This window comes from Pelodiscus sinensis, chromosome 2 (genome assembly GCF_049634645.1).
Source record: "Pelodiscus sinensis isolate JC-2024 chromosome 2, ASM4963464v1, whole genome shotgun sequence".
NCBI classification, from domain to species: Eukaryota; Metazoa; Chordata; order Testudines; family Trionychidae; genus Pelodiscus; species Pelodiscus sinensis.
This window is the reverse complement of record NC_134712.1, coordinates 209,452,538-209,472,281: the sequence shown is the minus strand read 5'-3', so window position 1 is coordinate 209,472,281 and position 19,744 is coordinate 209,452,538. Positions and strand designations below refer to the sequence as shown.

At 40.4% G+C, this 19,744-nt stretch overlaps 1 protein-coding gene across 2 annotated transcripts in view; it reads left to right on the top strand.

The window, feature by feature from the left end:
• Nucleotides 1-19,744, top strand: part of GLCCI1 (glucocorticoid induced 1) — an 88,068-nt gene that overhangs the window by 14,329 nt on the left and 53,995 nt on the right. For both annotated transcript variants that reach the window (XM_075922316.1, XM_006114515.3), the window contains exon 2: nucleotides 14,825-14,976. In XM_075922316.1, coding sequence (XP_075778431.1) covers nucleotides 14,825-14,976 — 152 coding nt within the window. The remainder of the gene's footprint in view (nucleotides 1-14,824; nucleotides 14,977-19,744) is intronic.

Here is a 19,744-nt window from a genome sequence, read left to right as displayed (position 1 = left end):
CCAATTTCAAGGTAGCATCTGCCTTCCACATCAGTGAACCCATTCACTGACATACCTTTTTTTTTTTTTTTCCAAACCACACAACAATGCTCTGTAGGGGTATGTCTAGACTACATGGCTCCGTCGACGGAGCCATGTAAACTAGTTTACCCGGCATAGGCAAAGAAGTGGGGATTTAAATAATCCCCACTTCATTAAAATAAACATGGCTGCCGCTCTGTGCCGACAATCAGCTGATCTGGCACAGCACGGCAGTCTAGATGTGGATCTGTTCACTGGGGAAACCTTTGCCGACCGATCCTGTAAACCTCGTTTCACAAGGCATAAGGGATCAGTTGGCAAAGGCTTCCCCAGCTGACAGATCCGTGTCTAGATTGTGGATCAGCTGATTGTCGGCACAACGTCGCGGCCATGTTTATTTTAGCTTGTTTGCCTATGCTGGGTAAACTAGTTTACAGGCTCCGTCGACGGAGCCATGTAGTCTAGACATACCCTAGGTGTTACCTACACATGCTTGACAAGCGACATGTGATCGCTTTCTATCTGGATAGGGCTAAACCCTGGAGAAAATCCCATAGATTTTTGTTTGTCTATAGTGGAACGCTCTAAAGGCGAAGCTGTATTTTTCTCAATGCCTTTCCAAATGGATCTTCTCATGCATACATAACAGGCATGTCATTCATAATAAGTAACTACCACACACAATAACAGCCCATTCTACCAGGATTGTAGCAACATCTACAGATTTCCACAGAGATGTTCCACTCATAGACATATGCAGAGCAGCCACCTGGTCCTCTGAGCGCAGCTTTGCTAAACATTATGCTATAACCACTGGGCCAATCCTGATAGCCACAGTAGGACTAACTGTCCTTTCAGCAACATCAGTGGCACAGCTCCCAAAGCCCATCATCAGGACAGATGCTGCTCTACAGACACCTGAAGCGGAGCACCACAAGGACAGCACTCAAAGAAGTTACTCACCTTATTCAGTAATGATGGTTCTTTAAGATGTGTGTCCTTGTGCATGTGCCTCATCCCTCCCTCCTCCTCTGCTTTGGAAGCCATATAACAATTTCCATATAACAATGGTAGAAAAAGAGCCGTGCCGTATGGGCAGTCGACAGACGCCAAAGGCACTGCTAGGTACTGACTGCGCAGGCACAGTATGTTCTCCTCTCCTATTGCTCATGCCCAGTGTAATTGCTTAGCTCATCACTTAATGTGAAAAGCTTCAGACTCTGTAACTGAAGAAGTAGGGTTTTTCAGTAACACTTTAATTTGATTTTTCATACACAAGCTGGCACTCTGTTGGAGAAACTGTCAAACTTTGGACATCCCAGTGCAATGAAATGAGTCCTGGTTTGATTTCTGACTGTGAGCAAAAATCAATTACTAAAATGTCAACTTTAAGAAAAGCCATATATATATATATATATATATATATATATATATATATATATATAGAGGGGGAGAGAGAGAGAGAGGGAGAGAGAGAGAGTGTCCTTTGGCGAGATGCCTTCAAAATTACCTCATTAACAGAACCTGTCCTTTATCAGGAATACCAAATTTCAAGCAATCCAAGTAATAGTATAGATTTTAGAGCACTCTGAATGTTGAGCTTGATGCAGAAAGCAGGCCTTAACTATAGCAGGATAAATAAAACACTTGCAATCCATTCATGGTTTGTCATCAGGCTATCCGAAAGATTTAATTCCTTTCCATTGTAATTCATATGCAGTTACCAGTTTTTTATTTTTATACAATCTGCAGTGGGAAAAAATTTTGTGTTGCAAAAAATAATCCTTTTCCTAGAATGAATATTCATATGTTTGAATTATAGGATAGAATGTTAACTAATAGAAAAATAACCAAGTTGACATAGGACTACTTCTGCCTCCTCTCAAGTATTAGCCTAAGTAGTTATAGCATCCATCTGAGAGATTTCAAGTCCAAATTATTCTGTACTTGCTTGGCTGACTGAAGACAAGCTCCATTTTCAGTATAAATTACATGGTGGCAGACTTCGCTTCAGAATAGTGCTCCAATTTAAATATTCAGAATTTAGTAGAAAAAATGTTTTGGGACATTTCTTCACAACCATAAAAACTAAAAGTGGAGATTATAAATTAATGCAATTATTTCTATCTTAGTCTGTGAACAACCTGAAAAATGGCACACAAACCTACCAAGGGACTAAAGTAAAAAGATATATCCCGATTATCCTTTCAATCAAGTGGTATTGGGCCATTTCGTTTTGATCTGGTTGGATAGAAAGTCACATGGTTTGATGTGGTTTTCCAGGTGATAAGTGGGTCCAATATGGAAGTTTTTGATGTATAGGGTTACGTCTAGACTACAGGCTTCTTTCGGAAGAAGCTTTGGAAAAGATCTTCCAAAAAATCTTCTTCCCAAAGAGAGCGTCCACACTGCCAAAGTGCATTGAAAAAGCGATCTTCTTTTTCAAAAGAGAGGATCCCCCACTGAATGGATGCTCTCTCGCATGTAAGCTGTGATTGCTATGGATGGAATGGCCATTTCCTCTTCTTGTGAAATAACTCCCTCTTCCCCGTCCACACATGCCTTTTTGTGAAAGAGCTCTTTTGCAAAAAGGCTTCTTCCTTGTAGAATAAGGATTACCAGTGCCGGGAAAAACCCCTCTGTTCTTTCAATTTTTCTGCGGAAGAACGCTATTGCAATGTGGACATTCCTCAAGTTTTGTCGGAAAAAGGCCGTTTTTCCGACAACTATGTAGTGTAGACATACCCCAAGTTTTGGAATATGGATTAAATATCCCTTGTCTAGATTGTAGTTAGGTGCTGCTTATCGTGTTTGGCTAGATATTGTCTTTCCCTGTAAACTAGTTAGTTGCTATTACTGTGACAGCTGAAATTGACATTTCTTTTTATCTTTCTTTGGTATTTCTGTGCACAGTGTATATATTATTGTTAAAAACATTTGCCTAGCAGACTTTTGTTTTTCTAGTCTTGCTGGCTTCCCTGTGCATAGCACTTGCAACATACTTCACCCTCTACAAAATAGACATCCTTAATATTGTGACTATTGTATGTCTTTAAACATTTGCATTAGAGAAGGTGGGGTGAAAGCTTGTATCTCTTACCAACAGAAGCTGATCAAATAAAAGTTATTATCTCCCCCACTTTGTCTCCCTAATGTTCTCTGATCCACACAGCTACAACTGCACCTAGTTCAGCACTGCCATTTCTGCTTAACATTTTCTGGAAACTATACCACAAGTTGGCAGCAAATCTATTAATTTATTTTGTGCTCTGATTAAATTGCCTCAAATGCTTAGGTTTGTTTTCTAATCTCAATTCAATGTCCTTGACATGTTGCACTATTGGAAATACTGCAATACATACTAAAAATAAAAAATTACATTTATGGCAGAAGTGTCAGTGAATAAACATTAGAAGTTATAACAACTACGGATATTTTTTTTCCTTTTAAGAAACTGTCAACTAACTGTGCTAATGAAAGTAGAATAGAATTTAGGTTTTTAAAGTAAAATCTATCTTCATAGAACTAAATTTCAGTTCATTAGCTTACTGTGTTTGCTCTGCTTATAGCCATCCTTTGTTTAATTGTGACAATGGATAGATAGCACAATACTCTTGCTCAGTCTTTCTGTAAAACTTTACTGTCATTGGTCAGTTCTGGCTTGTGTTCCTTCAGCACTTCCTCTCTCCAACTAGTAGTCTTGCTTAAGAAATCATAGAATTGGAAGGGACCTCAAAAGACCATCAAGTCCAGTCCCCTACACTCATGGTAGGACCAAGCACCATCAACACCACTGGTGCGCAACCCATGGGCTGTCTTTCTGAGGGATTACAGCGCTTTGATCTGGGTCAGCCGGCATTTTTTTCCCCATCTCGGCGCCTGAAGTACACGTGGTGGGGGGAGTGACAGGGAAGCAGACTAGTGCTTTAAATTAAAGGGGCCGCAATAAAATGTTTCCAGAGTGGTGCTGGGTTGGTTTTGTTTGTTTGTTTGTTTGTTTTTGCTTTGGGGGTTGCGAATGAAAAAAGGTTGATCTACGCCATCCCTGACAGGTGTTTGGCTAACCTGCCCTTAAATATCTCCAATGATGGAGATTCCACAACCTCCCTAGGCAGTTTGTTCCAGTGCTTACCTATTGTGATAGTTAGGAGTTTTTTCCTCATGTCCAACCTAAACCTTCCTTGGTGCAACTTCTTGTCCTCTATCATCAGAGGCTATCATCTGGAGGAATAATTTTTCTCCTTCCTCCTTGTTAAAATCCTTTAGATACTTAAAAGCTATTATAATGTACCCTCTCTGTCTTCTCGTTTACAGATTAAACCATCCCAATTCTTTTAATCTTTCATATAGGTCATGTTTCCTAGATCTTTAATCATTTTTGTTGATCTTCTCTTCTCCAATTTCTCCACATCTTTCCTGATATGTGGTACGCAGAACTGGACACAATATTTCAGTTGAGGCCTAATCAGCACAAAGTAGAGCAGAATTGCGTCTCGAGTCTTGCTTAAACACTCCTGTTAATACATTTCAGGATGGTGTTTGCTGTTGATTCATATTAGTTTGTGGTTTACTATGACCCCTAGATTCCTTTCTGCAGTACGCCTTCCTAGACAGTCTCTTCCCATTTTGTGAAACGGAGTGTTCCTTCCTAAGAGAACTTTGTATTTGTCCTTGTTGAATTTCATCCTGCTTGCCTCAAATCATTGGAAATATAGTCCTATCCTCCAAAGCACTTGCAATCCCTCCATTTTGGTATCATCCTCAAAGTTCGTAAGCGTACTGCCTATACCATTATCTAAATCTTTGATGAAGGTATTGAACAGAACTGGTCCCAAAACTGATCCCTTTGGAACCCCACTTGTTGTGCCCTTCCAGCATGACTGTAAACCATTGACAACCATTCCCAGAGAGTTCCTATCTAACCAGTTTTGCACCCACCTTATAATGGCACCATCTACATTATATTTCCCTAGTTAATAAAGTCATGCGAGACTGTATCAAAAGCTTTATTAAAATCTAGGTGTATCATATATACTGCTTCCCCTTTATCCACAGGGTTAATCCTATCAAAAAAAGGTATTGGTCTGGTTTGATATAGTTTATTTACATAATCATCTTTCTGTTGTCATTCTTTGACCAAGAGAAAAATACAAACACATTTCAAATACTTTGTATTCTTCCCAGAAAAAAAATAATCTACTGATACAGAAAACAGAAATTTCTCTTTGGCAAGAATATAGTCAGCTAGCCTCAAAGGTAATGTACATTTTAGAAACAGCTGTAGAAGGTAGTATCAGTAGGATATGCATGAATTATTAATGGTGGCAGATTACTAGCTTATCTGGGAGGCTATGTGAATTTTCATGTTTGCTACTTTTAGGTGTAGTCAGCTTGCTCTGTAGGGCTAATATTGTCAACTCAAGCTATATGTCAGTATGCAAGGAAATATGTTACTTAAAACATTAACTTCTTTTTAAAGTCCTAGAGTAATAAATTGATAAACTGAAAAACTGTTTCCTCAAAGAAGAAACTGAATTCTATTAAGACAGTTGGCCTGCTTCTTAGCTGCTAAACTGTTGAGCATGCAAACTATGTTCTGGTAAGAAGAATTGTAAAAGAAACCTCCCCCAATACTTTAGGTCAAGAATAAAGTATTGTAAATATCATCTCATTACATCTCCAGAAGTAAATATTTTCAAATTCTGAGTGTATTTTACTGCTTACTTGCCACCTTGATTGCAGGGAGATGAGTTCATAGGCACATTTATATGAATCAAAGGATTCGTCAAAGTATAGAACGTTGAAGTTGGGAGGTGGATTACGATGACTTATTCTGAATTGTTGAGCTTTTTCAAAGCTCTCAATTTAAACAATAGAACTGAATTAAGAACACAATTTCTGAATTGTATATTGTACATAATGAAACAAAACCATTTTATTGAGTAAAATATGTAGCATATACAATGGAAGAAGCTGACTTTAAATAATTGGTCTCCAGTATTTGTTTAAATTTAGGTTTGTTTTATTCATAGGAGGAGCGCATATGCCATAAAACATCAGTGATGAAGAGACCATTGTTTCAGTTTAGGGGGCAACAGTCCCAATAACCTAACCCCTAGTCTGTTTTATTTATTATACCCATTAGAAATGTCTTTCTAACTGTAAATGCATTGTGGTATTGGCTACATACTGAGGCATCTGTATGAGGTCATGACATTTTTATCCCAGCCAATAGCTAGTCATGTAATAGTTTGACTTGCTACATTTTTTTCCCTTTTTTTAAAGGGCCAGTAGTACAGAACTGATACGTCTAATGCCTACAACAGGTAACTCAAGTAATCATATTTTTTAAATTTCTTTTGTGTATCATTTAAAATTAGACCTTTTGCCTTCAGTGTCCTGTTAAACATGAATTAAATTGACTAAATTGGAATGATCAAAGTAATCTTACAGCAGATGGCAGTTCTGGTTTACCATGCACCTAAGGAAAAGAGCTTTTGACCACTGAGCAATTGCATTGCTCTTCGTACCAAATGACAAGCTATAACTATTTGGAATATTATTATCCTATGAAAAGTAAACTGATTGGTTTATGAAACACCTAGCTTGCTGTATTTTGTCTAACATTCAATGCTGTTACCTTTTCCTATGCATCTATGTTACATGTTTGTCTAAAAATTAATACATTTGGCAACCAAAGCATTTGTCTGATACAATTTTGTAATTTTCTAATAACACTTTTAATTGTGTCCCCTAAATTCTGCACTTTCATCTGTCTCAAAGACAGTTGTATTGCAGATCTCCTCTTGTAAATGCAAGAGTCTCAGAACCAATGAGACTTTTAGCCCAGAAGCATCCCACATGGGGGAGAGGAGATATTAAGACCATCTTTTCTGAGGCTGGAGTTTGCTTGATATTTGAAAGTGGTCTCTAAACCCAGTTGTCTTCTCCTCTCTCAAGTAGGATTACAGAGGCAAGCTTCCTAACAAATGTGTTGGTTTCCCATTACCCAGGACAACATGATGAATCAATGGAAAAAAAAGACTAATTCATATAAGTAATTAGTTCTTGGGTGTGCAAACACTTGTACAGGAAAAAAAAAAGGGGGAATTCTTCTTCAGGAGAGAAGGGCCTCCTGCCAAAGTTGGAGTTGTCAAATCAAATATATATAGATAGGTTTTCACGAAGAGTACTAGGTACTGTGAAACCTATGTTTAGGAGATCTGTAACTGCCCTAGATAAATTATATTTGTATGTCCCTACTTATGCTTCCAGGGAAGATATAACAGATGTTTCACCTAAAAATATTGAGCTGTTGTCAACAGCTGCCAGTGGGTCATCATGCCCTAATAACTAGTTTCTTCTTCTTAGTTTTTACTGTGGGTTTCAATGTCTTTCCACCATCTCTGTCTTCTTCATATTAGAAGTGATTCAGAAGGGCAAGGCAAGTGGGGAGAAGTGTTCTCTGCAAATTGGTCTAGATTCTAGAATAACGTAATAGAGCTGTCCCAGAAGTCTCAGTTGTCTTCATATGTTTCACTCATCTCATATGGCCTGCTCTTACATCTCAAACCATCCTACATGAACTAGACAACATGGGATATTCCTCCGAAAGAGTTGTCTTTATTAGTGCAGGCCTTCTGCTTTCTTGCTTGTGCATGAGCTTGCACAGATGTCTTCTGAAGTCAAGTTTCACTTCTTCAGGAGAGTCTGGAATTTCTTTAGAAAGGCTTGGTCTGTACTCAGAAGTTCAGTTGATGTAGCTACCTTTTTTAGGGACATGAAAAATTCATGACTTCAACTGTTTTAGGTATATCAACCTAACCACTACTATAGACACAACCATGTTTATGGAAGAATATGTCTGTCAGCGTAAATACCTTTGTGGAGGTGAGGTTCCTGCACTGATGAAAAATTCCTTATACTGGTACAGATTGTGTCTGCACTATGGGTTTATGGTGACATAAGTGATGTAGCAACACTGATATATTTCCGTAGTGCAGATGTATCATTGACATTGTATTGGATTTCAACAATAGGGTTATAAATGCATTCAGACACAGGTAGATTACTCACTAGTATTGAGTTTCCTCAGGGAAGCAAAACCCACAGTTTTATACCTATTTTCTGCAACCTGGGGTGTTTTCCCATTACTATAGGCTCTTGTGATCTGTCAGTTCAGACCACTGTCATGTAATTATCTGATTATATGCTGAATTTCCACAAAGACATGCTGGCTGGTTACAGTCACATTAACTACTCGACTTTAGAATCTTTTTTAGAAGACTTGGGCCTTCGCTTTGTCTTCCATCAGGAAAATGTATTTTCTTCATGCCATACAATCATTTATAACCAGTGCTAACTCTTCCTGCTGTGTCTCCCAGGAAATCATTCTTCCTTTATTTTGATCTAAGCTTAAGCACCCAAACCAGAATGTGGCACAATCTAGACTTGAGAACATGAGAAATATACCTTAATTGAACTGATGAATTCAGGAAAACCTCATCCTTCTTCATTTCCAGCCCAAATGCCTGTGCCTGAAAATACTAAGATTATCCATAGTCTAGGCATTGAGTACTGTATTATTGAAATGTGTTCAACTGTAGATAAGCTACTTCCAATTGTCTATTCAGTGTGTCTGCAGTGGCCTTGTGCAAAAAATGTCTATTAGCCACCGTAGAGGGAGTCTGCAAACCTATCCTGGTCATCCATCAACATTTGGGTAAAAATTTCTGCAAAACTTTGTCAGGAAAATGCTTTACGTGGTGGTCCCAAAATATATTACTGATTTTAGTTATTGCGGAACTTAATTCTTTCTAGTTTGGGCTCTTCTTACTAACTTCACCTTACTGATGTTTACATATCATTTGTCTCAAACTGGGGAAAGGTCTGCTTCATTTGAAAAGTTCTTCAGGTGTACCATTATGGCCTCTTCCCAGAGTTAGTATAATTTAGTAAGACATTTTAAAATTCTACTTAATCTATATATGAATTTAGACTTTCTGTACAGTTTTAGAAATACTCATCTGTTGTGAGTAAAAGGGGTGTGACCAAGTGTGAACTGCCACAATATCTGCCATGAGGGAGACATAGTTCAGCTGCCTTGGACTGGAATGGAAGTCTATCAGGAGGAGAAATCCCGTGCCCTCCTCCCTCCCCCCCCCCCCCCAGTGTATTGAAGGCTCAGTCAGACAAAGCACTATTTGAACATGTTAATATGGAGAGATTAAAGAGAGAATGCACTATAGTTCATTCAGATCTTTGAAGATGTCTAGGACCTTGAAATTAAACCAGAATTCTGTTGGTAGCCAATGCAGTATTCAGTGATACGTGGTAGATATGAAACAATTTATTTCCTTTAGTGCTTTGCCTGTTAGGGCTCTGGAAATTAAAGGTGGTCATTGGTAATCTCTGGTGTTAATTTAAAGTAACTTCTTCAGTTATAACTCAAAGATAGGGGCGAGTGACACCTTGTGATCTACTGTGTCAGAGGTAGAACCACTACAGATCTTAGACCTCTTTCCACTGATGTGAAATTATTACCCATATGTTGCGTGACTGCCATCAGACAAGACGTTGTCTGAAACCTAATTTAAAAGAATCTGTAATTTTGGAGATGTCAAGGTTGCTGAAGATGTCCTGAAGTAAGAATTTTATTGCTGAACTTTTTGTTTAAAATATATACTGCTCGTATTTCAGATGTTTAGTCATACCTTGCTTTCAATTAGAGACCTGGAGCAGAAGCATTATGCTAGAAAAAGGTGGATGGACTTAGGAATGAGAACCACTAGTCAAGTAATCAACTCGTTCTCTCCCCTCCTCCTCTTGCTGTCTCTCTAAGAAAGAGGCAGCAAGTTTGGGGGGAACACAAGGAGGAGCTTCAAAGTGGCAGCACCACACGGAGACTGGGCCCAGCTGGGGAGTCCTCAGTCTGTGTGCAGCGTTTCAAAATGGCAGAGCCTCATGGAGCCTGGGATCAGCTGGGGACTCCCACGCTGACCCCGGGCTCTGTGCAGCGCTGCCATTTTGAAAGTGGCAGCGCCACACGGAGTCTAGGGTCAGCAGGGGAGTCCCCAGCTTACCACAGACTCCCCACAGCGCTGCCGCTTTGAAATACTACAGGGAGCACAGGGCCAGTAGGGGACTGTCCCGCTGGCCCTGTGCTCCCTGCAGTGCCTTCGCCTTTGAAGTGTAGCAACAGCCCTAGGGTTGTTTCTACACTTCAAAGGTAGAGGCGCCCTTTTCTACTAATACAGGGGTGGGCAAAAGAGCCTCCACGGGCCGGATCCGGTCCACCAAGTGGGTTGATGCAGCTCATGGAGGCCCTGCCACTTCCCCGCCCCCAGGCCAATTATGGTCTGGGGGCGGGGGAGTGCGCAAAACTTCCTCCAACCCTGGCAGGACCACGCAGCGCTTTGAGGCACCATGTGCTCCTCGCAGGGTGGGAGGAGACATCACGCGCTCCCTCACCCCCAAGTCCTGATTGGCCTGGGGGTGGGAGGAGCGCGCAGAGTTTCCTCCGCTCTCCCCTCCCACCCTGCGAGGAGTGCACAGCACTTTGAAGTGCCACGCGTTCCTCACAGGGTGGGGGTAGGGCAGGAGGAGGCTTTGCGCACTCCCCCCACCCCCAGGTCCTGATTGGCCTGGGGGTGGGGGAGTGTGCAAAGCCTCTTCCTGCCCTGCCAGGGGCATGGGTGCCTAGTCGGAAGGGGGGCGGGACGAAGGGGCTCCCCCACTGCCAGACCAATCATGGTCTGTGGGTGGGGTAGCCCAGAAGCATCTTGGCCCCGCCCCTTCCAGTTTAGGCCCTGCCCCTTCCAGGGCAGCCCAGGGCTACTTCAAAAATTTTCAAAGTGGCTCCTGGCCAAAATTTATTGCCCAGCCCTGGACTAATCAAATAGTTGATGCAAATTGTATTTATTATTCAGTTAATTAATCAAAATTTAACATCCCTAGATGGAGCCACAGAAGAATATCAATAGTCTCAAAACACCAAAGGTAGTAGAAGGCTAGAAAAGGCTGGAATTTAAGAAATAAACTTATCACCATCATTCTTAATGTTCATAAAGTAGCCACATTTATATTTTGTATATTGAAGGCTTGTGTAAGATTCTTATAAAATACTTGAGTACCTGTGATGCAAGAAAATGTTTGCGTACTGGGGATGTTGGGGAAAATTCCTTGATATTTTTCCATAATTTCTTATTGGGGTTCGACAGACTTCCTTCTTATATAATAGACTTTTTCAAGGTGAGTTACAAAAATAAGATTTTTGGTAATTTTAAACATTGCTTAATTAGTTTCACTAGCTGTAGGGAGGGAACACTGTGAGTTATTAAAATGAGGACTCCCACTGTGTTGCCCTTTTGGATAGAGCAGAAGACAAATCTTTCTCTCCTGTGAATGAGTCATATTTCTTTTATTTGTCTTTTTGGCGTGTGGCTTCTTGTTTTTTGTGCTAGGGCTTTACACATTCAAATCTGCAAGGGGAAATTGACTTTGCATGATTCTAGTCTCTGCATTAGCAAATGGACAGTTTATATAAAATGATTTTTTTGTGGGCTAGTTTGACTTTGTCTGGTCTGACTTGTAAAAATTGAAATCTTTTTGAATTATAAAATAATTTAAGCATTGTACCATAGCTATGTGTAGGCAAACGATTTTACAAATCATTGCTGTAATATATTTCTAGTGCATGTAGTTATTTAAAAAAAAATCTTCAAAGCACTTTAGATGACACTAGTACAACATCATAATTTGATTTGGTTTAGGTGATTAATATAACGAGTTATGCTTGGAAAGCACTTCTAAAGTCTTATTTATTTTTCAAGTATTTAACTTTTTTTTAAGTAATTAGTTTTGCACTGCAGTTTTGTGCTTAGCCCAAAAGTAAACCTTTTTTGTTTTGTCAAATTGCTTGGCTATTTTTAGAAATGCAAACTTAACAAAGAATTGTCTCTTTACAAGGAAAAATAAATGACTTTGATGTGTTAGAAATTTGGGTTTCTAAATTGCTAAGATATGTGTTTCAATTGTATTGCGTAGGAGCAACATTCTACATGAATATAAATTTCATTGTGGGACATGGAGTTAGGACAGTTCATACTAAAATGAATTGCATTTATAAATAAATGATTATGTGCGCAGTAAAATACCAGTTCTCTTTGAATGATCCATAAACATGAAACATAAAAAGCATATTAATGCAGGCTTAAGAGCTGATGCTATACAAGACATTGATATCAGAGGCTCTGCCTTGGTAGTCTTGCAATTTGGAAGATACAAGAAAAATGCCTTGAGAGAGTAAGATGCTAAATTCAATGTTTTTTTTTTAATTTGGCTTCACAGGGTAATGTTGAGTAGAAACTTGAACAATTGGGATTTGATGGGTAGTAGAGGTTTTGTATATGAGAGGCTGTATGATAGGAATAAAGTTTTTGAGACTAGCATTACTTGCAGAGTTAGAGCTGAGAGAGTGTGATAGATTGTATTAAAGATGTTAAATTTAGATTAATTGGCTAATCGAATAGTTAATATGAGGTGGCGAGAGACCCCCGCCAAAAGATTTCAGAGTGTGGAGCCCCCTCAGTGCGGTAGAAGCTACTGGCACCGCCAAGAGTGCCTCTAGTCCAGGGGCAAGCCTGCCATGCTCAGGCATCCCATATCACTGGATCAGCATGGGACTTGGTTTGTCCCCTCTTGTCCCAGACACTTGCCCTCACTGGCATCAAGGAATCAGAGACCCCACTCCCTGACACCAAAAGTGAGGGACAAATCTATGGCAATGGAAGCGGTGCAGCACCGTGACCAATGCATGGTGTCACGGAACAGAGCACATAACACTGTTCTTGATTCTGCATAAATTGGTACCGATCATCATTTCAGTCACCTTGGCACTGTTCTCTGGCACCAATATCAACTTGGTGCAGGCTCTGGACTCATCGGCACCCCCATGGCTGCCTCCATCTGCTTCCATGTCAGATGTGGCCTGGCTATATTCTAGCAGAAGCCATACCAGCAGGCACAGATGAGAAAAGTCAGTGCCATGGCCCCCACAGTGGCCCTCTCCCACACATTAGCCCTTCTGGACGCTGTGGGCATATCAATCGCAGGATGCATCCAGGGGATCTAGGTTGGTGGCCTTGGCTCATCGCTGTTTCAGATTACCAAGGGACTCCTGAGCCTCAGGAGCCCCAGTAACTATGGTCTCCAGATCACCACAAGAGCCTAAAGACACTGGAGTGTCTCCACAGTCCAATTCCATACAGGTTCACAGCATATACAGGCACAAGAGCAGGAGCAAGGTCAGGAAGTCTCTGCCAGCGGCCCCTCTCATAAGCAACTACTTATGCAGGAGGTGCAATCACGCCTCAGTCTAGATGCGGTTCAAGTAGTCCCTCACAATCTAAGAGACAAGAGGTTTTACTCTCGATACTTTCTAATTCCCAAGGCCAAGGGAGGTCTGAGGCCCATATTGGATTTAAGAGGCCTCAACCAATACATGAGGAGGCTGAAATTCTGCCTGGTATCTCTAGCAGCCACCATCATTCCCTCATTGAATCCTGGCAACTGGTAGGTCCTTGACCTGAAATACGCATACTTTCATGTTACAATTCTCTCAGTGCACAGGTGATATTCCAGTTTTAGGGTGAACGGCAAACATTTTCACTTTATAGTTTTCCAGTTTGACCTGGCCACTGCCCCACACGTATTCACTAAATGCATGGAGGTGGTGACAGCCTTAGTCCTGAACGTGGACATGTCCATATTGATTTCCATTGAAAGAATAGAGTTCATTGGGGTGATTCTCGACTTAATTCATATGAGAGCCATTCTTCCCATCTTTCAGGTTTCAAACCATGGCCAACGTTGTCAGATTACTCATACTGTCCCCAACCACAATGGCAAGCTATGTCTGTGCCTGCTGGGACACATGGCATCTTGCTCATATGTGATCGGACATGCAAAACTACATCACAGGCCACTCTAAGCTTGGCTAACCTCAGTGTATGATCCGATGCAGGACAGCCTGGACCTTGTAGTGATGCACTAGGGTGTGGCGTCTTGGGAGTCACCTGATTGGAAGTAAAGTGAACAAGCACTCGAAGAAAAGACCATTACCTGCTCTCTTGTAATTGTTGTTTTTTCAAGATGTTTTGTTCATATCCATCCAATACCCACCCTCCTTCTTGGGAGTTGCCGGCAAGAAGGAACAGAAAGTGAGGGGGGTTGGGTCACTCCAGGGAGCTCCACAGTTGTCCTGACAGGAGCTGCTAGGGGAAACATTTCTGATGCTCATGCCTGCAACACACATACACGTGGTTGTAATGGACATGAACAACATCAGTTATGAGAAAGTATGTAACTGTCTTTTTTTGTGGAAATGACAACTTTGTCATAACTTGTCTGCCTTTGCAAACTATACAAAATACTGCATATTATGTGGGGTATATACCTTTGGCTTTCCAAAATCTACATTTAAATTTTGTTAATATAGTTCTTGTGGATTGACTACAATGCCTATGTCCTTTTGGATTCAGGACATATCAGCACTGGTGCTGTTTGTAAATTACATGCTTTAATTATTTTATTGTTTCATCTTGTTCCATGTCACAAGAAGGCTAATTTAGTGGGGAAAATGGTTTTGATGTGACGGCATACTGCAATTTAAACAAAAATTGCTTTGCTTAAATTCCTTTTTTTTCCATGCTCAATGCTGAAGGCAAGCTATTGAAATTATAACTTTGTTTTATGTGGCTTACGTTTCATATAAAATTTTAAATAACCTTTTTCCTTTTTTCAGTGGACAGGCCAAAATCCCAGCAAGTCAGAACCTGTGGTACCATAAGGCGAACCTCTTCTTTGGACACAATAACAGGACCTTATCTCACAGGACAGTGGCCTCGAGATCCCCATGTACACTACCCTTCATGCATGAAAGATAAAGCTACTCAGGTAAAATCTGTAAAATAACAGGACAGAAATTGCCTGAGAAATATGTTTGTCCCTGTTTGCATTTTATTGTCTTGTTCAAAATATCAATTAAATTCTCTGCAGTAGAACAGCAGGTTTATTCCAATTCTCAGCACAAATGCCCTAATTTATTTCCAAATTATATATGATGATGTTTTTGTAATTTGGTGGTTTGATTTTAATATTACACTTCATAATTCAGAATGTCTCTGCTTTTAGAAAGTAAGTTTTCAAAAATTCTGCATAATTTTAATTAGTAAGTGCAAGTATATACTTTAAAAAATATAATAGAGGTGAATTTGTTACTGGTGGCAAACTAGTAAATTATGAATAGGTGCTGTGTTGTTTTCTACACATTTAATAAAGAAGTTCTCTTTGTTACTCCTGAAAGTGGTGCCTGAAAGATGAACTTCTAATATCTTTTACAGTATTGGTGGTAAAATGACCTGGGGAATGACAGTATGAAGACAGGCCATTTCAGCGATGAGTGCAAACTCTAATATTTTTAATTCTTGGAAAACTCCACTCTTTAAACAAGTGGAGAAGAGTTATGTTAAGAGATGAAGGCAATGATGGACTTTCCCGTTGGGTGTAACAAACTATTAAGCATAAATTCATTTGTTGAAAGATAATGCACTCTCTTGGTATTTTAAACACACCTTCAATGAAATGCAATTCTGAAAGTTACGGCATTTATAAAAGTCCTGCTGGTTTTTATACTGCAGTTTATGTTAGAAGCTACCCAGCAGGCATCAGAGTATGTTTTGGAAAGGGTGCACAGAGATAGTTAAGCTATGCCTCCCCGTCAATGCTGGCTCCTGCATTGGTGTTTCAGTGGGACTCCAAAGTGCTGTGCACCAAAAGTTCTGTCAAATCTATTTCTTTGCTTTTTCCATGCCTTTCAGAGGGTGACTATCCCAGTATTGTCAACCTAGTCAGAGATCATGATGCACAGATGGGCAGTAGGCATTATTCCTTTGGGTGATGCCATTCAGGTGTCTTACCTTCCTACTTCCAAATGATTCCCCCACTGAATTTTGGGGACATGAGGCACTGCCCTTTTCGTGGCAGTCCACTAAGTTTGAAGGCATAGATATGATTTCTGTGAGCTTATTGTCAGGTACATAGCCTAGTGTATGCTTCATCACCTGTGTGAATTTCAGTAGCAATGTCTATGCAGTAGCCTTTACATAGTGTATCAAAGAAAAGAATTTGCTCTGTTTCCTCTTAAGGAAATGGTACATTAGTAACAGTTGAGGAAGTGAAGTGATTATTTTCTTTAGATACTTTTCTTTTCCTTCTCAGAGAAAAATAAGTGGAATCCTGCAATTCTAAAGTAAATCCGGCAGGGATCACGTTCTTTTCCATGTCCCTAATGTACTACATATGATGATCCACTGCTGGAAAGGAGAGGTCTTTTGCCTTGAGGACATATGGGTACAAGTGCCTACTATTATAATTGGTCTGCTTGTTTTGATTTTTAAAAAAGAACAACTAATACATTTTGGAGTATATTTCCCTAATAGTTTAACATCTGTGTACTGTATAACAAATAACATCATTCCTAATCATTAATGTGCATTACGCTTTACAAACTTAGCACTTAGCGTGTGGTAAAAATGTCTGTATCCTGTCCACATTAGTATTCCCACTGTTGCTGCACCAGCAGTATTGCAACAGTGAAGTAATAAATAGGGTAGTGTAGAAAAGCCCTTGCTACTTCTGTTGGTATTCTTTTCCTTTCTTGTAATTCTAGAAGTCCAAATAGATCGAGACTGCTTTTCAGATGACCCATTTTTTAAATGAAATCTACTTTCTTGGTAATCTGTTCAGTTTTCCATAAATTTTGAAAAGTTCTTCAGAGTCAACATTACACATGAAAAATATATGTAGTGGTATCCTAGCCATTTTGGTTCCAGGATATTGGAGAGACATGGTGGATGAGGTAATCATACAACTGTAAGGCAGTGGTCTTCAAAGTTTTAACCACAAGATCACTTTTTCAATGTAAGTGCAATGTAAGATCTACCTCAAGGGAAGGGGAGGGTGGAAAGGAGCTCCCCCACCCACAGACCAATCATGGTTTGGGGTAGCCCCATCCTTCCCTTTTAGGTCCCACCACTTCCTGTTTAGGAATCCTTTTCACACATACAGAATGGGAAGTACTTCAGGAAGGGATCTAGGGGTCACAGTGGACCACAAGCTACAGTGTGACACTGTTGCAAAAAAAAGCAAACATGATTCTGGGATGCATTAACTGGAGTGTTGTGAGCAAGACACGAGAAGTCTACTCTGCACTGATGAGGCGTCAATTGAAGTATTGTGTCCAGTTTCTGGGTACTACATTTAAAAAAAGATGAGCTATGAGGCAAGGCTGAAGGAATTGGGTTTGTTTAGTTTGGGAAAGAGAAGACTGAGAGGGGATGTGATAGTGGTTTTCAGATATATAAAAGGGTGTCACAAGGAGGAGGGGGGAAATTGTTCTCTTTAGCCTCTGATGATAGGACAAGAAGCAATGGGCTTAAACTGCAGCAAGGGAGATTTAGGTTGGACATTAGGAAGAACTTCCTAATTGCCAGAGTGATTAAACACTGGAATAAATTGCCTAGCGAGGTTATGGAATCTCCATCACTGGACATATTTAGTAGCAGTTTAGACAGACTTCTATTAGGGATGATATAGACCATGATTGGTCCTGCCATGGAGGCAGTGGACTGGACTTGATGATCTCTCTAGGTTCCTTCCAGTTCTAGTATTCTATGATTCAGTGATTTCTGCATTCCAGCTTGGGGCATAAGGCCAGATGGTGTTCTCTGACCCCATGGATATTCAGTTATTCCCCAAAGATTTGGATGAGCAGGTATGTCAGCTAGTGCCTCAATGGGACCTCAACTTAGTCCTATCAAGGCTGACACGTCCTCCATTTGAACTGCTAGCCACATACCCTTTATTTGGCACTTAAAAAAAAAAGTGCCAAGGCTCCTAAATGTCCATTTGTCTTTAATAACTTGGAAGTCAGATACATTAAATTATAGGTGGCCATAACCCCTCTCTGAAATTGCCAATCTCAAAACTGGGCCTTAAATTTCAAGGATAAGAGGTATGAGACAAAGGATGGAGGGTAAAGCAAGTTAAAAATTCAACTTTTTTTAAAAAGTCAGAAAAAGTGTATCCAATTTACTTTGAAATTATGAATACCTAACACAACTGCAAAATTGGAAGAGAAAAATATTTTTTGAGGAAGGGCCAAAAAACTAACTTAGAGTAGAAAGAATTCTCCACTTTAGTTGCTTCTTTCTGTAGTATAAGGGTATGTCAGTGTTACCCACTTTTAAATTCTATATGACCCAGAAGCTTCACTTTAAGGGTACGTTTACACTTGCTCCCTATCTTGAGATAGGGATGCAAATGTAGTGTATCAACATTGCATAAAATGAGGAGTAACAGTTATTTCGAGAGAGAGGTTTTCTCTCGAAATAATGCTGCTACATGGGGCGTTTTATTTTGCAATAACGTGATTTCAAAATGGTGGCCGGACACGATTATGCTAATTAAGCGTGGGAACATTTGCATCCCTATCTCAAGATAGAGAGCGAGTGTAGACTTACCCTAAGAGTTTATGAATTTAGGAATTAGACACTTAAAATGGGATAAGGACATTTTTTCAGGAATCTTGTTGAAAAGCCTACAGGTAGCCACTGTGTTGATGTCTTACACAGCCAAAATGGGACATGACAACCCATCCTAGCATAAAAGGAGAGCAAGCTACTAGGTTTCATGCTGTCATGAAATACCTAAGCACAAAATTGTTGATCCTCAATTTTATTTTCTAAATCCTAATCAATTGGATGATGTTTTGTCCTAAATTAGGAAGAAATAAAAGTCATCTAGCCAAGGCCATGCTTTCCATTTTTGGAGAATTTCAATGTCATATATTTTAGTGAGCATTACTTTTATACATTCTGTAACACAATACATGCACATATTTGCCCTTCACAAATAGTTCCAGGTTTCCCTAAAATTCAGAAAAACATCATCAAACAAAACCTTTCAATTGTGACTGAAACAGAGTAGACTTATTCTATAAATATTTATAAACTCCAGTCATTTGGCAATAGCTATTTTCTTACTGAGCTCCAATGAGCATTTACATTGAGTTGTTTCTACCACATCTTTTTCCCTTTTCAGAAACAAGATTTTAAAAAACTGCAAGTGAAATTCAACTTTTAGACATGATCAAATAAGGAATCTTTGCAGAATGGGAAAGCATCATTAGAATCCTGATAGAAGGGTGAAGTCATCATCATATGGAGAGAGGGGGAAGTTTGTGAAGTACAGGCAGTCCCCGACTTACGCGGATCCGACTTATGTCGGATCCGCACTTACGAACGGAGCTTTCTCGCCCCGGAAGTCGGGGCAAGAAAGCCCCGTTCGTAAGCTGCTCCGGTGCCCCTGGTCTGCTGGAGACCGTCTCCAGCAGACCAGGGGCACCGGGCGGGTTCCCGCGCTTCTGAGGCTTTGCCAGAGCAAAGCCTCGGAAGCGCGGGAACCGCTGCTGCTGCCACTTGGGTGCCGGTGCCTGTGGTCTGCTGGGGACCGTCCCCAGCAGACCACAGGCACCGGGACCCAAGCGGCAGCAGCGGGCAGGTTCCCGCGCTTCTGAGGCTTTGCCAGAGCAAAGCCTCAGAAGCGCGGGAACCCCCGCTGCTGCCGCATGAGACCCGGTGCCTGTGGTCTGCTGGGGACGGTC